The sequence below is a fragment of the Strigops habroptila genome, unplaced genomic scaffold (genome assembly GCF_004027225.2).
Source record: "Strigops habroptila isolate Jane unplaced genomic scaffold, bStrHab1.2.pri NW_022045614.1_ctg1, whole genome shotgun sequence".
Lineage (NCBI taxonomy): Eukaryota > Metazoa > Chordata > Aves > Psittaciformes > Psittacidae > Strigops > Strigops habroptila.
Genome location: NW_022651092.1, coordinates 111 through 14,829, shown reverse-complemented (window position 1 = coordinate 14,829; position 14,719 = coordinate 111). Strand labels below are relative to the sequence as shown.

General features: G+C 53.7%; 1 protein-coding gene across 1 annotated transcript; it reads left to right on the top strand.

The window, feature by feature from the left end:
• Positions 1–2,362: 2,362 nt before the first annotated feature.
• MAG (myelin associated glycoprotein) lies at positions 2,363–14,212 on the top strand (the record flags this gene model as incomplete). Its single annotated transcript, XM_030474831.1, has 5 exons — positions 2,363–2,422; positions 5,173–5,541; positions 8,861–9,157; positions 12,303–12,563; positions 13,919–14,212. Coding segments are annotated over exons 2-5 (1,192 nt in total), but the record flags the coding sequence as incomplete, so codon positions are not given.
• Positions 14,213–14,719: the final 507 nt, after the last annotated feature.

Below are 14,719 nucleotides of genomic sequence, written 5' to 3'. Positions count from 1 at the left end.
ACCCATAGGCACCTATGGAGACCCATAGATACTATGGAGACCCATAGTCACTGTGGGTGCACATAGATACTATGGATCCCCATAGACTACTATGGAGACCCATAGACCCCTATGCAGCCCTATAGAACACTATAGAGCCCTATAGAACGCTATGGAGGCCTATAGAACGCTATGGAGACCCATAGATACTGTAGAGCCAGAAAGACCGGATATGGAGATCTATAGACACTATGGGGGCACATAGGCACTATGGAGCCCCATAGGTCACTATGGAGACCCATAGATACTGTGGGTGCACATGGATACTATGGGTGACCCATAGACACCTATGGACCCCATAGACAGTATAGAGCCCCATAGACCCCTATGGAGCCCCATAGACACTGTGGGTGCACATAGGTACTATGGGTGACCCATAGGCACTATGGAGCTCCATAGACACCTATGGAACCCCATAGACACTCTGCAGCCCCATAGACCCTTATGGAGCCCCATAGACACTATGGAGCCCCATGGAGCCCCATAGACACTCTGCAGCCCCATAGACCCCTATGGAGCCACATAGACCCCTATGGAGCCCCACAGACACTCTGCAGCCCCATAGACCCCTATGGAGCCCCATAGACACTCTGCAGCCCCATAGACCCCTATGGAGCCCCATAGACACTCTGCAGCCCCATAGACCCCTATGGAGCCCCATAGACCCCTATGGAGCCCCACAGACACTCTGCAGCCCCATAGACCCCTATGGAGCCCCATAGACACTATGGAGCCCCATGGAGCCCCATAGACCCCTATGGAGCCCCATAGACACTATGGAGCCCCATGGAGCCCCATAGACCCCCATGGAGCCCCATAGACACTCTGCAGCCCCATAGACCCCTATGGAGCCCCATAGACCCCCATGGAGCCCCATAGACACTCTGCAGCCCCATAGACCCCTATGGAGCCCCATAGACCCCCATGGAGCCCCATAGACACTCTGCAGCCCATAGACCCCTATGGAGCCCCATAGACCCCCATGGAGCCCCATAGACCCCTATGGAGCCCCATAGACACTATAGAGCCCCATAGACCCCTATGGAGCCCCATAGACCCCCATGGAGCCCCATAGACACTCTGCAGCCCATAGACCCCTATGGAGCCCCATAGACCCCCATGGAGCCCCATGGACCCCTATGGAGCCCCATAGACACTATAGAGCCCCATAGACACTCTGCAGCCCCATAGACCCCTATGGAGCCCCATAGACACTCTGCAGCCCCATAGATCCCTATGGAGCCCCATAGACACTCTGCAGCCCCATAGACCCCTATGGGTGCGCCCCCCCCTTTAGGTCCCCCCTTCCTGTCCCCCCACATCCCCCCCCCCCCGCCCCACACATGGGGGGTGCCCGGGGGGGTCACACGCGCACAGAGGGGCCCATTGTCCCCCAGGGGCCGTGGGGGTGACGGCGGCGCGACAGGAATGTGCCCCATAGCGGCGTGGGGGGGACCCATGGGGGGGGCACCCATGGGTGCGGGGGGGGGGGGGGGGGATGTGTCACCCGGCACCGCCTGGGACCGAGTGGGGACAATGGGACAATGGGAGAGAGGGGTGTGGGGTGGGGGATATGGGGATATGGGATATGGGGTGTGGGATATGGGATATGGGGTGTGGGGATATGGGATATGGGGTGTGGGATATGGGATATGGGGTGTGGGATGTGGGGTGTGGGATATGGGGTATGGGGTGTGGGATATGGGATATGGATATGGGGTGTGGGATATGGATATGGGATATGGGGTATGGGATGTGGGGTATGGGATATGGGATATGGGATATGGGGTGTGGGATATGGGATATGGGATATGGGGTATGGGATGTGGGGTGTGGGATATGGGGTGTGGGATATGGGGTATGGGGATATGGGATATGGGGTGTGGGATATGGGATATGGGGTGTGGGATGTGGGGTGTGGGATATGGGGTATGGGGTGTGGGATATGGGATATGGGATATGGGGTGTGGGGATATGGGGATATGGGATATGGGGTGTGGGGATATGGGGTGTGGGATATGGGGTATGGGATATGGGATATGGGGTGTGGGATATGGGGTATGGGATATGGGGTATGGGATATGGGGTGTGGGATATGGGGTATGGGATATGGGGTGTGGGATATGGGGTGTGGGATGTGGGGTGTGGGATGTGGGATATGGGATATGGGGTGTGGGGTGTGGGGTGTGGGATATGGGGTGTGGGATGTGGGGTGCGGGGTGTGGGGTATGGGGATATGGGATATGGGGTGTGGGACATGGGATGTGGGGTGTGGGTTATGGGGTGTGGGATCACGGGTTCCCGCTGCCCCACAGCGCCACCATGAGGCCGTTGGTCGCCGCTTTCCCCGCGGCCCTTCTGCTGCTGCTGCCCCTTCCCTCAGGTACCGGGGAAACGGGGGGAGCCCAGTGTCAGACACCCAGACCCCATCATTAGCACTAATAATCACCCAAACCCTCATTATTAGCACTAATAACCAGTCAAAACCCCATTATCACCCCTAATAACCACCCCAAACCGCCATTATTAGCCCTAATAACCACCCAAAACCCCATTATTCTCCCTAATAAACACCCAAACCCCCATTATTAGCCCTAACAACCACCCAAAACCCCGTTATTACCCCTATTAAACACCTAAAACCCCATTATTCCCCCAATAAACAATCAAATTCCCATTATTCCCCCTAATGAACACCTATACCCCCATTATTACCCCTAATAACTACCCAAAACCCCATTATTAGGCCTAATAAACGCCCAAACCCTCATTGTTAGCCCTAATAAACACCCAAAGCCTCATTATTAGCCCTAATAACCACCCAACTCCCATTATTAGCCCTGATAACCACAAAATCCCCCATTATTCGCCCTAATAAACATCCAAAACCCCCGTTATTACTCCTAATAAACACCCAAACTCCCATTATTCCCCCTAATAAACACCCAGACCCCCATTATTAGCCCTTATAAACAGTCAAACCCCCATTATTAGCCCTAATAACCACCCAAACCCCCATTATTAGCCCTAATAACCACGAAACCCCCATTATTACCCCTAATAAACACCCAAACCCCCATTATTACCCCTAAAAATCACCCCAAACCCCCATTATTAGTCCTAATAATCACCCAAACCCCTATTATTAGCCCTAATAACCCCCAAACCCCCATTATTCCCCCTATTAACCACCCAAACCCCCATTATTAGCCCTAATAACCACCTAAAACCCTCATTATGACCCCTAATAACCACCCAAAACCTCATCATTCCCCCAATAACCACCCAAACCCCCATTATTAGCCCTAATAACCCCCCAAACCCCCATTATTCCCCCATTAACCACCCAGAACCCCATTATTAGCTCTAATAACCACCCAAACCCTCATCATTCCCCCTAATAACCCCCCAAACCCCCATTATTCCCCCAATAACCACCCCAAATCCCATTATTAGCTATAATAACCACCCAAACCCTCATCATTACCCCTAATAACCCCCCAAACCCCCATTATTACCCCTAATAACCACCTAAAATCCTCATTATTACCCCTAATAACCCCCCAAAACCCCATTATTCCCCCTATTAACCACCCAAACCCTCATTATTAGCCCTAATAACCACCCAAACCCCCATTATTCCCCCTAATAACCACCTAAAACCCTCATTATGACCCCTAATAACCACCCAAAACCTCATCATTCCCCCAATAACCACCCCAACCCCCATTGTTAGCCCTAATAAGCCCCCAAACCCCCATTATTCCCCCTATTAACCACCCAAACCCCCATTATTAGCCCTATTAACCACCCAAACCCTCATTATTCCCCCTAATAATCACCCCAAACCCTCATTATTAGGCCTAATAAACACCCCAAATCCCCATTATTACCCCAATAATTTCCGCAAACCCCCATTATTAGCCTTAATAACCACCCAAACCCTCATTATTAGCCCTAATAATCACCCAAACCCTCATTATTAGCCCTAATAAACAGCCAAAACCCCATCATTACCCCTAATAACCACCCAAACCTCAATTATTCCCCCTAATAATCACCCAAACCCTCATTATTAGCCCTAATAAACAGCCAAAACCCCATCATTACCCCTAATAACCACCCAAACCTCAATTATTCCCCCAATAATCACCCAAACCCTCATTATTAGCCCTAATAACCCCCCAAACCCCCATTATTAGCCCTAATAACCCCCCAAACCCCCATTATTCCCCATATTAACCACCCAAACCCTCATTATTACCCCTAATAACCCCCCAAACCCCCATTATTACCCCTAATAACCCCCCAAACCCCCATTATTCCCCCTAATAACCACCCAAATCCCCATTATTAGCCCTAATAACCCCCCAAAACCCCATTATTCCCCCTAATAACCACCCAAACCCCCATTATTCCCCCTAATAACCCTCCAAACCCCCATTATTCCCCCTAATAACCACCCAAACCCCCATTATTAGCCCTAATAACCACCCAAACCCTCATTATTAGCTCTAATAATCACCCAAACCCTCATTATTAGCCCTAATAACCACCCCAAATCCCCATTATTAGCCCTAATAACCCCCCAAAACCCCATTATTCCCCCTAATAACCACCCAAAACCCCATTATTCCCCCTAATAACCCTCCAAACCCCCATTATTCCCCCTAATAACCACCCAAACCCCCATTATTAGCCCTAATAACCACCCAAACCCTCATTATTAGCTCTAATAATCACCCAAACCCTCATTATTAGCCCTAATAACCACCCCAAATCCCCATTATTAGCCCTAATAACCCCCCAAAACCCCATTATTCCCCCTAATAACCACCCAAACCCCCATTATTCCCCCTAATAACCCTCCAAACCCCCATTATTCCCCCTAATAACCACCCAAACCCCCATTATTAGCCCTAATAACCACCCAAACCCTCATTATTAGCTCTAATAATCACCCAAACCCTCATTATTAGCCCTAATAACCACCCCAAATCCCATTATTAGCTCTAATAACCACCCAAACCCTCATTATTAGCCCTAATAAACACCATTAACCCTAATAACCGCCCCAACCCCCGCATTATTAGCCCTCTTATTAGCCCTAATAGACCCGCCGCCGTTCCCTAGGGACTCAGGCCGCTTCCTGGGCCGCCTGGATGCCTCCCGCCGTCGCCGGCCTTTCGGGCACGTGCGTCTCCATCCCGTGCCGCTTCGCTTATCCCGAGGAGCTCCGTCCCGCTTCCATCCACGGGATGTGGTATTTCGGGAGCCCTTATCCCAAAAATTACCCTCCGGTGGTGGCCAGGTCCCGCCCCGGCGCCGTCCACGAGAGCTTCACGGGTCGAGCCGTGCTCCTGGGCGATCCCGGCATCCGGGATTGCTCCCTGCTCCTCGGGCCGCTCAGCACGGAGCTGGCCGGGAAGTATTACTTCCGAGGGGATTTAGGCGGATACAACCAATACAGCTTCTCGGAACACGCCACGCTCGAGGTGCTGGGTGAGTATGGATGCTAGAGGGGGCTTGGGTCCCGCTAGAGGGCGCTTGGGTCCCGTTAGAGGGGGCTGGATCCCGTTATAGGGGTCTTGGATCCCATTATAGGGGTGCTGGATCCTGTTATAGGGGTCTTGGATCCCATTAGAGGGGTCTTGGATCCCATTATAGGGGTGCTGGATCCCATTAGAGGGTCTTGGATCCTATTATAGGGAGACTGGATCCCATTATAGGGGGCTTGGATCCCATTATAGGGGGCTTAGATCCCATTATAGGGGTCTTGGATCCTGTTATAGGGGGCTTGGATCCCATTATAGGGGTGTTGCATCCCATTATAGGGGTGCTGGATCCTGTTATAGGGGTGCTGGATCTCGTTAGAGGGGTGCTGGATCCCATTAGAGGGGTCTTGGATCCTGTTATAGCGGTCTTAGATCCCATTATAGGGGTGCTGGACCCCATTAGAGGGGTGCTGGGTCCCATTATAGGGGTGCTGGATCCCAATAGAGGGGTGCTGGATCCTGTTATAGGGGTCTTGGATCCCATTAGAGGGGTCTTGGATCCTGTTATAGGGGTCTTAGATCCCATTATAGGGGGCTTGGATCCCGTTATAGGGGTGCTGGATCCCGTTATAGGGGTCTTGGATCCCATTATAGGGGTCTTGGATCCTGTTATAGGGGCCTGGATCCCATTATAGGGGTCTTGGATCCCATTATAGGGGTCTTGGATCCCGCTATAGGGGTCTTAGATCCCATTATAGGGGGATTGGATCCTATTATAGGGGTCTTGGATCCCATTAGAGGGGGCTGGATCCCATTATAGGGGTCTTGGATCCCGTTAGAGGGGGCTGGATCCCATTAGAGGCGTGCTGGATCCCGTTAGAGGGTGATGGGGACCATTAGAGGGGTGCTGGATCCCATTAGAGGGGTGCTGGATCTCGTTATAGGGGTCTTAGATCCCATTATAGGGGTCTTAGATCCCGCTAGAGGGGTCTTGGGTCCCATTCTAGGGGTGCTGGATCCCATTCTAGGGGTGCTGGATCCCATTAGAGGGTCTTGGATCCTATTATAGGGAGACTGGATCCCATTATAGGGGGCTTGGATCCCATTATAGGGGGCTTAGATCCCATTATAGGGGTCTTGGATCCTGTTATAGGGGGCTTGGATCCCATTATAGGGGTGTTGCATCCCATTATAGGGGTGCTGGATCCTGTTATAGGGGTGCTGGATCTCGTTAGAGGGGTGCTGGATCCCATTAGAGGGGTCTTGGATCCTGTTATAGCGGTCTTAGATCCCATTATAGGGGTGCTGGACCCCATTAGAGGGGTGCTGGATCCCGTTAGAGGGGTCTGGATGCCAGTAGAGGGGTGCTGGATCCCATTAGAGGGATGCTGGATCTCGTTATAGGGGTCTTAGATCCCATTATAGGGGTCTTGGATCCCATTAGAGGGGTCCTGGATCCCGTTAGAGGGGTCTTGGATCCCGTTAGAGGGGTCTTGGATCCCATTAGAGGGGTCTTGGATCCCGTTAGAGGGGTCTTGGATCCCATTAGAGGGGTCTTGGATGCCGTTAGAGGGGTCTGGATGCCAGTAGAGGGGTGCTGGATCCCATTAGAGGGATGCTGGATCTCGTTATAGGGGTCTTAGATCCCATTATAGGGGTCTTGGATCCCATTAGAGGGGTCCTGGATCCCGTTAGAGGGGGCTGGATCCCATTAGAGGGGTCTTGGATCCCATTAGAGGGGTCTTGGATCCCGTTAGAGGGGTCTTGGATCCCATTAGAGGGGTCTTGGATCCCGTTAGAGGGGTCTGGATCCCGTTAGAGGGTGATGGGGACCATTAGAGGGGTGCTGGATCCCGTTAGAGGGTGATGGGGACCATTAGAGGGGTGCTGGATCCCATTAGAGGGGTGCTGGATCTCTTTATAGGGGTCTTAGATCCCACTAGAGGGGTCTTGGGTCCCATTCTAGGGGTGCTGGATCCCATTAGAGGGGTGCTGGATCTCTTTATAGGGGTCTTAGATCCCACTAGAGGGGTCTTGGGTCCCATTCTAGGGGTGCTGGATCCCATTAGAGGGTCTTGGATCCTGTTATAGGGGGGCTGGATCACATTATAGGGGGCTTGGATCCTATTATAGGGGGGCTGGATCCCATTATAGGGGGCTTGGATCCCATTATGGGGTGCTGGATCCCGTTATAGGGGTGCTGGATCCCATTATAGGGGTGCTGGATCTCATTAGAGGGGTGCTGGGTCCCATTATAGGGGTGCTGGATCCCACTAGAGGGGTGCTGGATCCTGTTATAGGGGTGCTGGATCCCATTAGAAGGGTGCTGGATCCCATCACAGGGGTGCTGGATCCCGTTATAGGTTGCTGGATCTCATTATAGGGGTCTTGGATCGCGGTATAGGGGTGCTGGATCCCATTAGGGGGTGCTGGATCCCATTATGGAGGTGCTGGATCCCATTAGAGGGGTGCTGGATCCCATTAAAGGGGTGCTGGATCCCACTATAGAGGGGTTCTGGGTGCTTTGGACCCTATTTAGGTGGATTCTGGGTATCCCTCCCCATCCCATCGATCCCATTGTCTCCTCCCTCCATCCCATTGATCCCATCATCTCCTCCCTCCATCCCATTGATCTCAATTGTCTCCTCCCTGTATCCCATTGATCCCATTGTCTCCTCCCTCTATCCCATCGATTCCCATCATCTCCTCCCTCCATCCCATCGATCCCATTGTCTCCTCCCTCCATCCCATTGATCCCATTGTCTCCTCCCTCTATCCCATCGATTCCCATCGTCTCCTCCCTCCATCCCATCGATCCCATTGTCTCCTCCCTCCATCCCATCAATCCCATTGTCTCCTCCCTCCATCCCATCGATTCCCATTGTCTCCTCCCTCCATCCCATCAATTCCCATTGTCTCCTCCCTCCATCCCATCAATTCCCATTGTCTCCTCCCTCCATCCCATCGATTCCCAATGTCTCCTCCCTCCATCCCATTGATCCCGATTGTCTTCTCCCTCCATCCCATTGATCCCATCATCTCCTCCCTCCATCCCATCGATTCCCATTGTCTCCTCCTTGTATCCCATTGTCTCCTCCCTGTATCCCATCAATTCCCATCATCTCCTCCCTCCATCCCATCGATCCCATTGTCTCCTCCCTCCATCCCATCGATTCCCATCATCTCCTCCCTCCATCCCATCGCTCCCATCATCTCCTCCCTCCATCCCATCGCTCCCATCATCTCCTCCCTCCATCCCATTGATCCCAATTGTCTCCTCCCTCCATCCCATCGATTCCCATTGGATTCTCCCTCCCTCACCCCAGAGGAGCCGGTGCTGGAGGTGCCCCCGGAGCTGGTGGCAGGAGAAGAGGTGGAACTCCGTTGCCGCGTCCCGGATAACTGCCCCCAACTGCGACCCCGAGTCACTTGGGAAGGGATCCAGGAGCTTCCCGACGTCTCGGAGCGGGAAGCGCGGGAAGACGCCGCCGGAGCCGCTTCCATCCTGGCTCTGCTCCGCTTCCGAGTGCGGCGCGAGGACGGCGGCCGCCGCCTGGGCTGTCGCGTCGCCTTCGCCAACAGCTCCTTGGCCTTCGAGGCCACCGTCGCCCTCGACGTGCAGTGTGAGACGGGGGGCCGGGGGGGGGCTATGGGGGCATCTAGGGGGGGTTCTGGGGCATCTTCGAAGGGTTCTGGGGCATCTTTGAGGGGTTTTGGGTGATCTTCGTTGAGTTCTGGGTCATCTTCGTTGGGTTTTGGGTCAACTTGGTTGGGTTTTGGGGCATCTTCGGTGGGTTCTTGTCATCTTTGAGGGTTCTAGGTCATCTTTGAGGGGTTCTGGGTCATCTTTGATGGGTTTTAGGTCAACTTGGTTGGGTTTTAGGTCAACTTTGAGGGGTTCTGGGGCATCTTTGATGGGTTCTGGGGCATCTTCGATGGGTTTTAGGTGAACTTGGTTGGGTTCTGTGTCATCTTTGAGGGGTTCTGGTCATCTTCGAGGGGTTCTGGGTCATCTTCAATGGGTTCTGGGTCATCTTCGTTGGGTTTTGGGTCAACTTCGTTGGGTTTTAGGTCAACTTGGTTAGGTTCTGGGTCATCTTTGAGGGGTTCTGGGTCATCTTCGATGGGTTTTAGGTCAACTTGGTTGGATTTTGGGTTATTGATGGGTTTTAGGTCAACTTGGTTGGCTTTTAGGTCAACTTTGAGGGGTTCTGGGGCATCTTTGATGGGTTCTGGGTCATCTTCGTTGGCTTTTAGGTCAACTTGGTCGGGTTCTGGGTCATCTTTGACGGGTTTTAGGTCAACTTGGTTGGGTTCTGGGTCATCTTTGATGGGTTTTACGTCAACTTGGTTGGGTTCTGGGTTATCTTCGATGGGGTTTAGGTCAACTTGGTTGGGTTTTGTGTCATCTTTGATGGGTGTTAGGTCAACTTGGTTAGGTTCTGGGTCATCTTTGAGGGGTTCTGGGTCATCTTCGATGGGTTCTGGGTCATCTTCAATGGGTTCTGGGTTATCTTCGGTGGGGTTTAGGTCAACTTGGTTGGGTTCTGGGTCATCTTTGAGGGGTTCTGGGTCATCCTCGATGGGTTTTAGGTCAACTTGGTTGGGTTCTGGGTCATCTTTGAGGGGTTCTGGGTCATCTTCGAGGGGTTCTGGGTCATCTTCGAGGGGTTCTGGGTCATCTTCGTTGGGTTTTAGGTCAACTTGATTGGGTTTTGGGGCATCTTCGATGGGTTTTAGGTCAAATTCGATGGGTTCTGGGTCATCTTCGTTGGGTTTTAGGTCAACTTGGATGGGTTCTAGGTCAACTTCGATGGGTTCTGGGTCATCTTTGCGGGAATTTAGGCCAATTTAGATGGGTTCTAGGTCATCTTCGTTGGCTTTTAGGTCAACTTGGTCGGGTTCTGGGTCATCTTTGATGGGGTTTAGGTCAACTTGGTTGGGTTCTGGGTCATCTTTGATGGGTTTTAGGTCAACTTGGTTGGGTTCTGGGTCATCTTCGATGGGGTTTAGGTCAACTTGGTTGGGTTCTGGGTCATCTTTGATGGGTTTTAGGTCAACTTGGTTGGGTTCTGGGTCATCTTCGATGGGGTTTAGGTCAACTTGGTTGGGTTCTGGGTCATCTTTGAGGGGTTCTGGGGCATCTTTGATGGGTTCTGGGTCATCTTCGATGGGTTTTAGGTCAACTTGGTTGGGTTTTAGGCCAACTTTGAGGGGTTCTGGGGCATCTTCGATGGGTTCTGGGTCATCTTCGCTAGGGTTTAGGTCAACTTGGTTGGGTTCTGGCTCATCTTCGATGGGTTCTAGTCTCAACCTCACCCCATTGAGTTCTAGGTCCCTCTAACCCCGTTGGGTTCTAGGTAACCCTACTGGACTTAATGCCACCCCATTGAGCTCTAGGTCACCCCATTGAGTTCTACCCCACCCCATTGACTTCTAGGTCACCCTAGGGTTCTAGGTCACACTACTGCTTCTACCCCACCCCATTGGGCTCTAGACCACCCTATGGCTTCTACCCCACCCCATTGACTTCTACCCTACCCCATTGAGTTCTAGGTCACCCCAATGAGCTCTAGGTCACCCTAGTGTTCTAGGTCACCCCATTGACTTCTACCCCACCCCATTGACTTCTAGGTCACCCCACTGAGTTCTATGTCACCCCATTGAGCTCTAGGTCACCCTAGTGTTCTGGGTCACTCTACTGGACTCAACCCCACCCCATTGACTTCTACCCCACCTCATCGAGTTCTAGGTCACCCTAGTGTTCTAGGGCACCCCATTGACTTCTACCCCACCCCATTGACTTCTACCGTACCCTATTGAGTTCTAGGTCACCCCATTGAGCTCTAGGTCACCCCATTGAGTTCTACCCCACCCCATTGAGTTCTAGGTCCCTCTAACCCCGTTGGGTTCTAGGTAACCTTACAGGACTTAATGCCACCCCATTGAGCTCTAGGTCACCCCATTGAGTTCTACCCCACCCCATTGACTTCTACCCCACCCCATTGACTTCTAGGTCACCCTAGGGTTCTAGGTCACACTACTGCTTCTACCCCACCCCATTGGGCTCTAGACCACCCTATGGCTTCTACCCCACCCCATTGACTTCTACCCTACCCCCTTGAGTTCTAGGTCACCCCAATGAGCTCTAGGTCACCCTAGTGTTCTAGGTCACCCTATTGACTTCTACCCCACCCCATTGACTTCTAGGTCACCCTATTGACTTCTACCCCACCCCATTGAGCTCTAGGTCACCCTAGTGTTCTGGGTCACTCTACTGGACTCAACCCCACCCCATTGACTTCTACCCCACCTCATCGAGTTCTAGGTCACCCTAGTGTTCTAGGGCACCCCATTGACTTCTACCCCACCCCGTTGACTTCTACCCCACCCCATTGAGTTCTACCCCACCCCATTGAATTCTACCCCATCTCATCGAGTTCTAGGTCACCCTAGTGTTCTAGGTCACCCTACTGGACTCAACCCCACCCCATTGACTTCTACCCCATCTCATCGAGTTCTAGGTCACCCTAGTGTTCTAGGTCACACTACTGCTTCTACCCCACCCCATTGGGCTCTAGACCACCCTATGGCTTCTACCCCACCCCACGGAGTTCTACCCCACCCCCTTGAGTTCTAGGTCACCCCAATGAGCTCTAGGTCACCCTAGTGTTCTAGGTCACCCCATTGAGTTCTACCCCACCCTATTGACTTCTACCCCACCCCACTGAGTTCTATCTCCCCCTGACCCCCTCTCGGCCCCCCCAGTCTCCCCGCAGGTGCTGTCGGTGCAGGGCCCCTCGGAGGCCGTGGAGGGCTCGGCGCTGGAGCTGGGCTGCTCCGCCGAGGGGCGGCCGCCGCCGCTGCTCTCATGGTTCCGGGGCGCCGCGGTGCTGCGGGAGGAGCCGGGGGCCTCGAGCCTGGAGCTGCCGCTGCCGCGTCTCACGCCGGGGGACGCCGGCACCTACGTGTGCGTGGCCGAGAACCGGCACGGCAGCCACAACCGCAGCCTCCAGCTCCACGTGGCCTGTGAGGAGCTATGGGGGGTATAGGGGGTATGGGGGGTATGGGGGGTATGAGGGGTATAGGGGGTATTGGAGTCTATAGGGGGTATGGGGGGGTAAAGGGGGTATTGGAGTCTATAGGGGGTATGGGGGGTATAGGGGTCTACAGGGGGTATGGAGGCTATAGGGGGTATGGGGGATATGGGGGTATGGGGGGTATAGGGGGTAAAGGGGGTATGGGGGGTAAAGGAGGTATGGGGGGTATGAGGGGTATAAGGGTCTATAGGGGGTATGAAGGGTATAGGGGTCTATAGAGGGTATGGGGGTATAGGGGTCTATAGGGGGTATGGGGGGTATAGGGGTCTATGGGGGTTATGGGGCGATAGGGGGTATGAGGGGTATAGGGGTATGGGGGATGGCAGCCACAACTGCAGCCTCCAGCTCCATGTGGCCTGTGAGGAGCTACGGGGGCTATAGTGGTCTATACGGGTATAGAGGCTATAGGGGCTATGGGGGTTTGTAGGGGCTACAGGGGGTATAGGGGTCTATAGGAGGTATAGGGGGTATAGGGAGTATAGGGGTCTATAGGGGGTATGGGAGCTATAGGGGATATGGGGGGTATAGGGGGTAAAGGGGGTATGAGGGGTATAGGCGGTATGTGGGCTTGTATGGGGTATGGGGGGTATAGGGGGTATGGGGGTCTACAGGGGACTATAGGGGGTATAGGGGGCATGGGGGTCTATAGGGGCTATAGGGGGTATGGAGGGTATGGGGGATATAGGGATCTAATACTGCCAATACCCGCTGTACCCCCCCATACCCCCAATACTGCCAATACCCCTCTATACCCCCTACACCCCCAATATCCCCAATACCTCCTATACCCCCCATACCCCCTATACCTCCTATACCCCTAATACCCCCCAATACCCCCTATACCTCCTATACCCCCCATACTCCCTATACCCCCTATACCCCCAATACCCCCTATACCCTCTATACCCCCAATACCCCCTTTATGACCTGTACCCCTCTATACCCCCTATACCTCCCTATACCCCCAATACTCCCAATATCCTCTATACCCCCTTTACCCCTATACCCCCTATACCCCTATTACCTCCTATACCCCCAACACCCCCAATACCCCAACACCTCCTATACCCCCCATACCCCCAATACCCCCATACCCCCAATACCCCCTATATCCCCAACACCCCCAATACCCCCTACACCCCCAATACCCCCTACACCTCCTATACCCCCCATACCCCCAATACCCCCTATATCCCCAATACCCCAACACTCCCAACACCCCCAACACCCCCAACACCCCCAATACCCCCCCGGTACATCTCACCCCCTCTCCCCCCATTGCAGTCTCCCCCCGCCGGCCGTGGCTCAATGGGTCCCTATGGGCCGTGGCGGGGGAGCCGCTGGCGGTGACGTGCGGTGCCCGCAGCCACCCGGCGCCCATCGTGACTCTGACCCGCGGGCGCCGCCTGGTGGCCGCCGCTATTTACGAGCCGCTGCTCACGCTGCGGGTACCCGCGGCGCGGCCCGAGGATGCGGGAGAGTATCAATGCCGGGCCGAGAACCAGCACGGGCACAGCAGCATCGCCTTCAACATCACCATCGAGTGTCAGTATCGGGGCTGCGAGGGGGCCTCGTGGGGTATTGGGGTCCCTAAGGGGGGTGTTGGGATCCTAAATGGGGTTATGGAGGTGTATTGTGGTCCTAAATGGGGTTATAGAGGGGTATTGAGGTCCTAAATGGGGTTATAGAGGGGTATTGGGGTCCCTAAGGGGGTTATAGAGTGGTATTGGGTCCCTAAGGGGGGTATTGGGGTATATAAAGGGAGTACTGGGGTCCCTAAGGGGGGTATTGGCATCTTTAAGGGGCTTGTAGAGGGGTATTGGGGTCCCTAAGGGGGGTATTGGGGTGTATAAGGGGGGTATTGGGGTCCCTAATGGGGTTATAGAGGAGTATCGAGGTCCCTGAGGGTGGTATTGGGGTCTTTAAGGGGGTTATAGAGGGGTTTTGGGCTCCCTAAGGGGGTTATAGAGGGGTATTGGGGTCCCTAAGGGGGTTATAGAGGGGTATTGGAGTCCTAAATGGGGTTATAGAGGGGTATTGGGGTCCCTAAAGGGGATATTGGGGTGTATAAGGGGGTATTGAGGC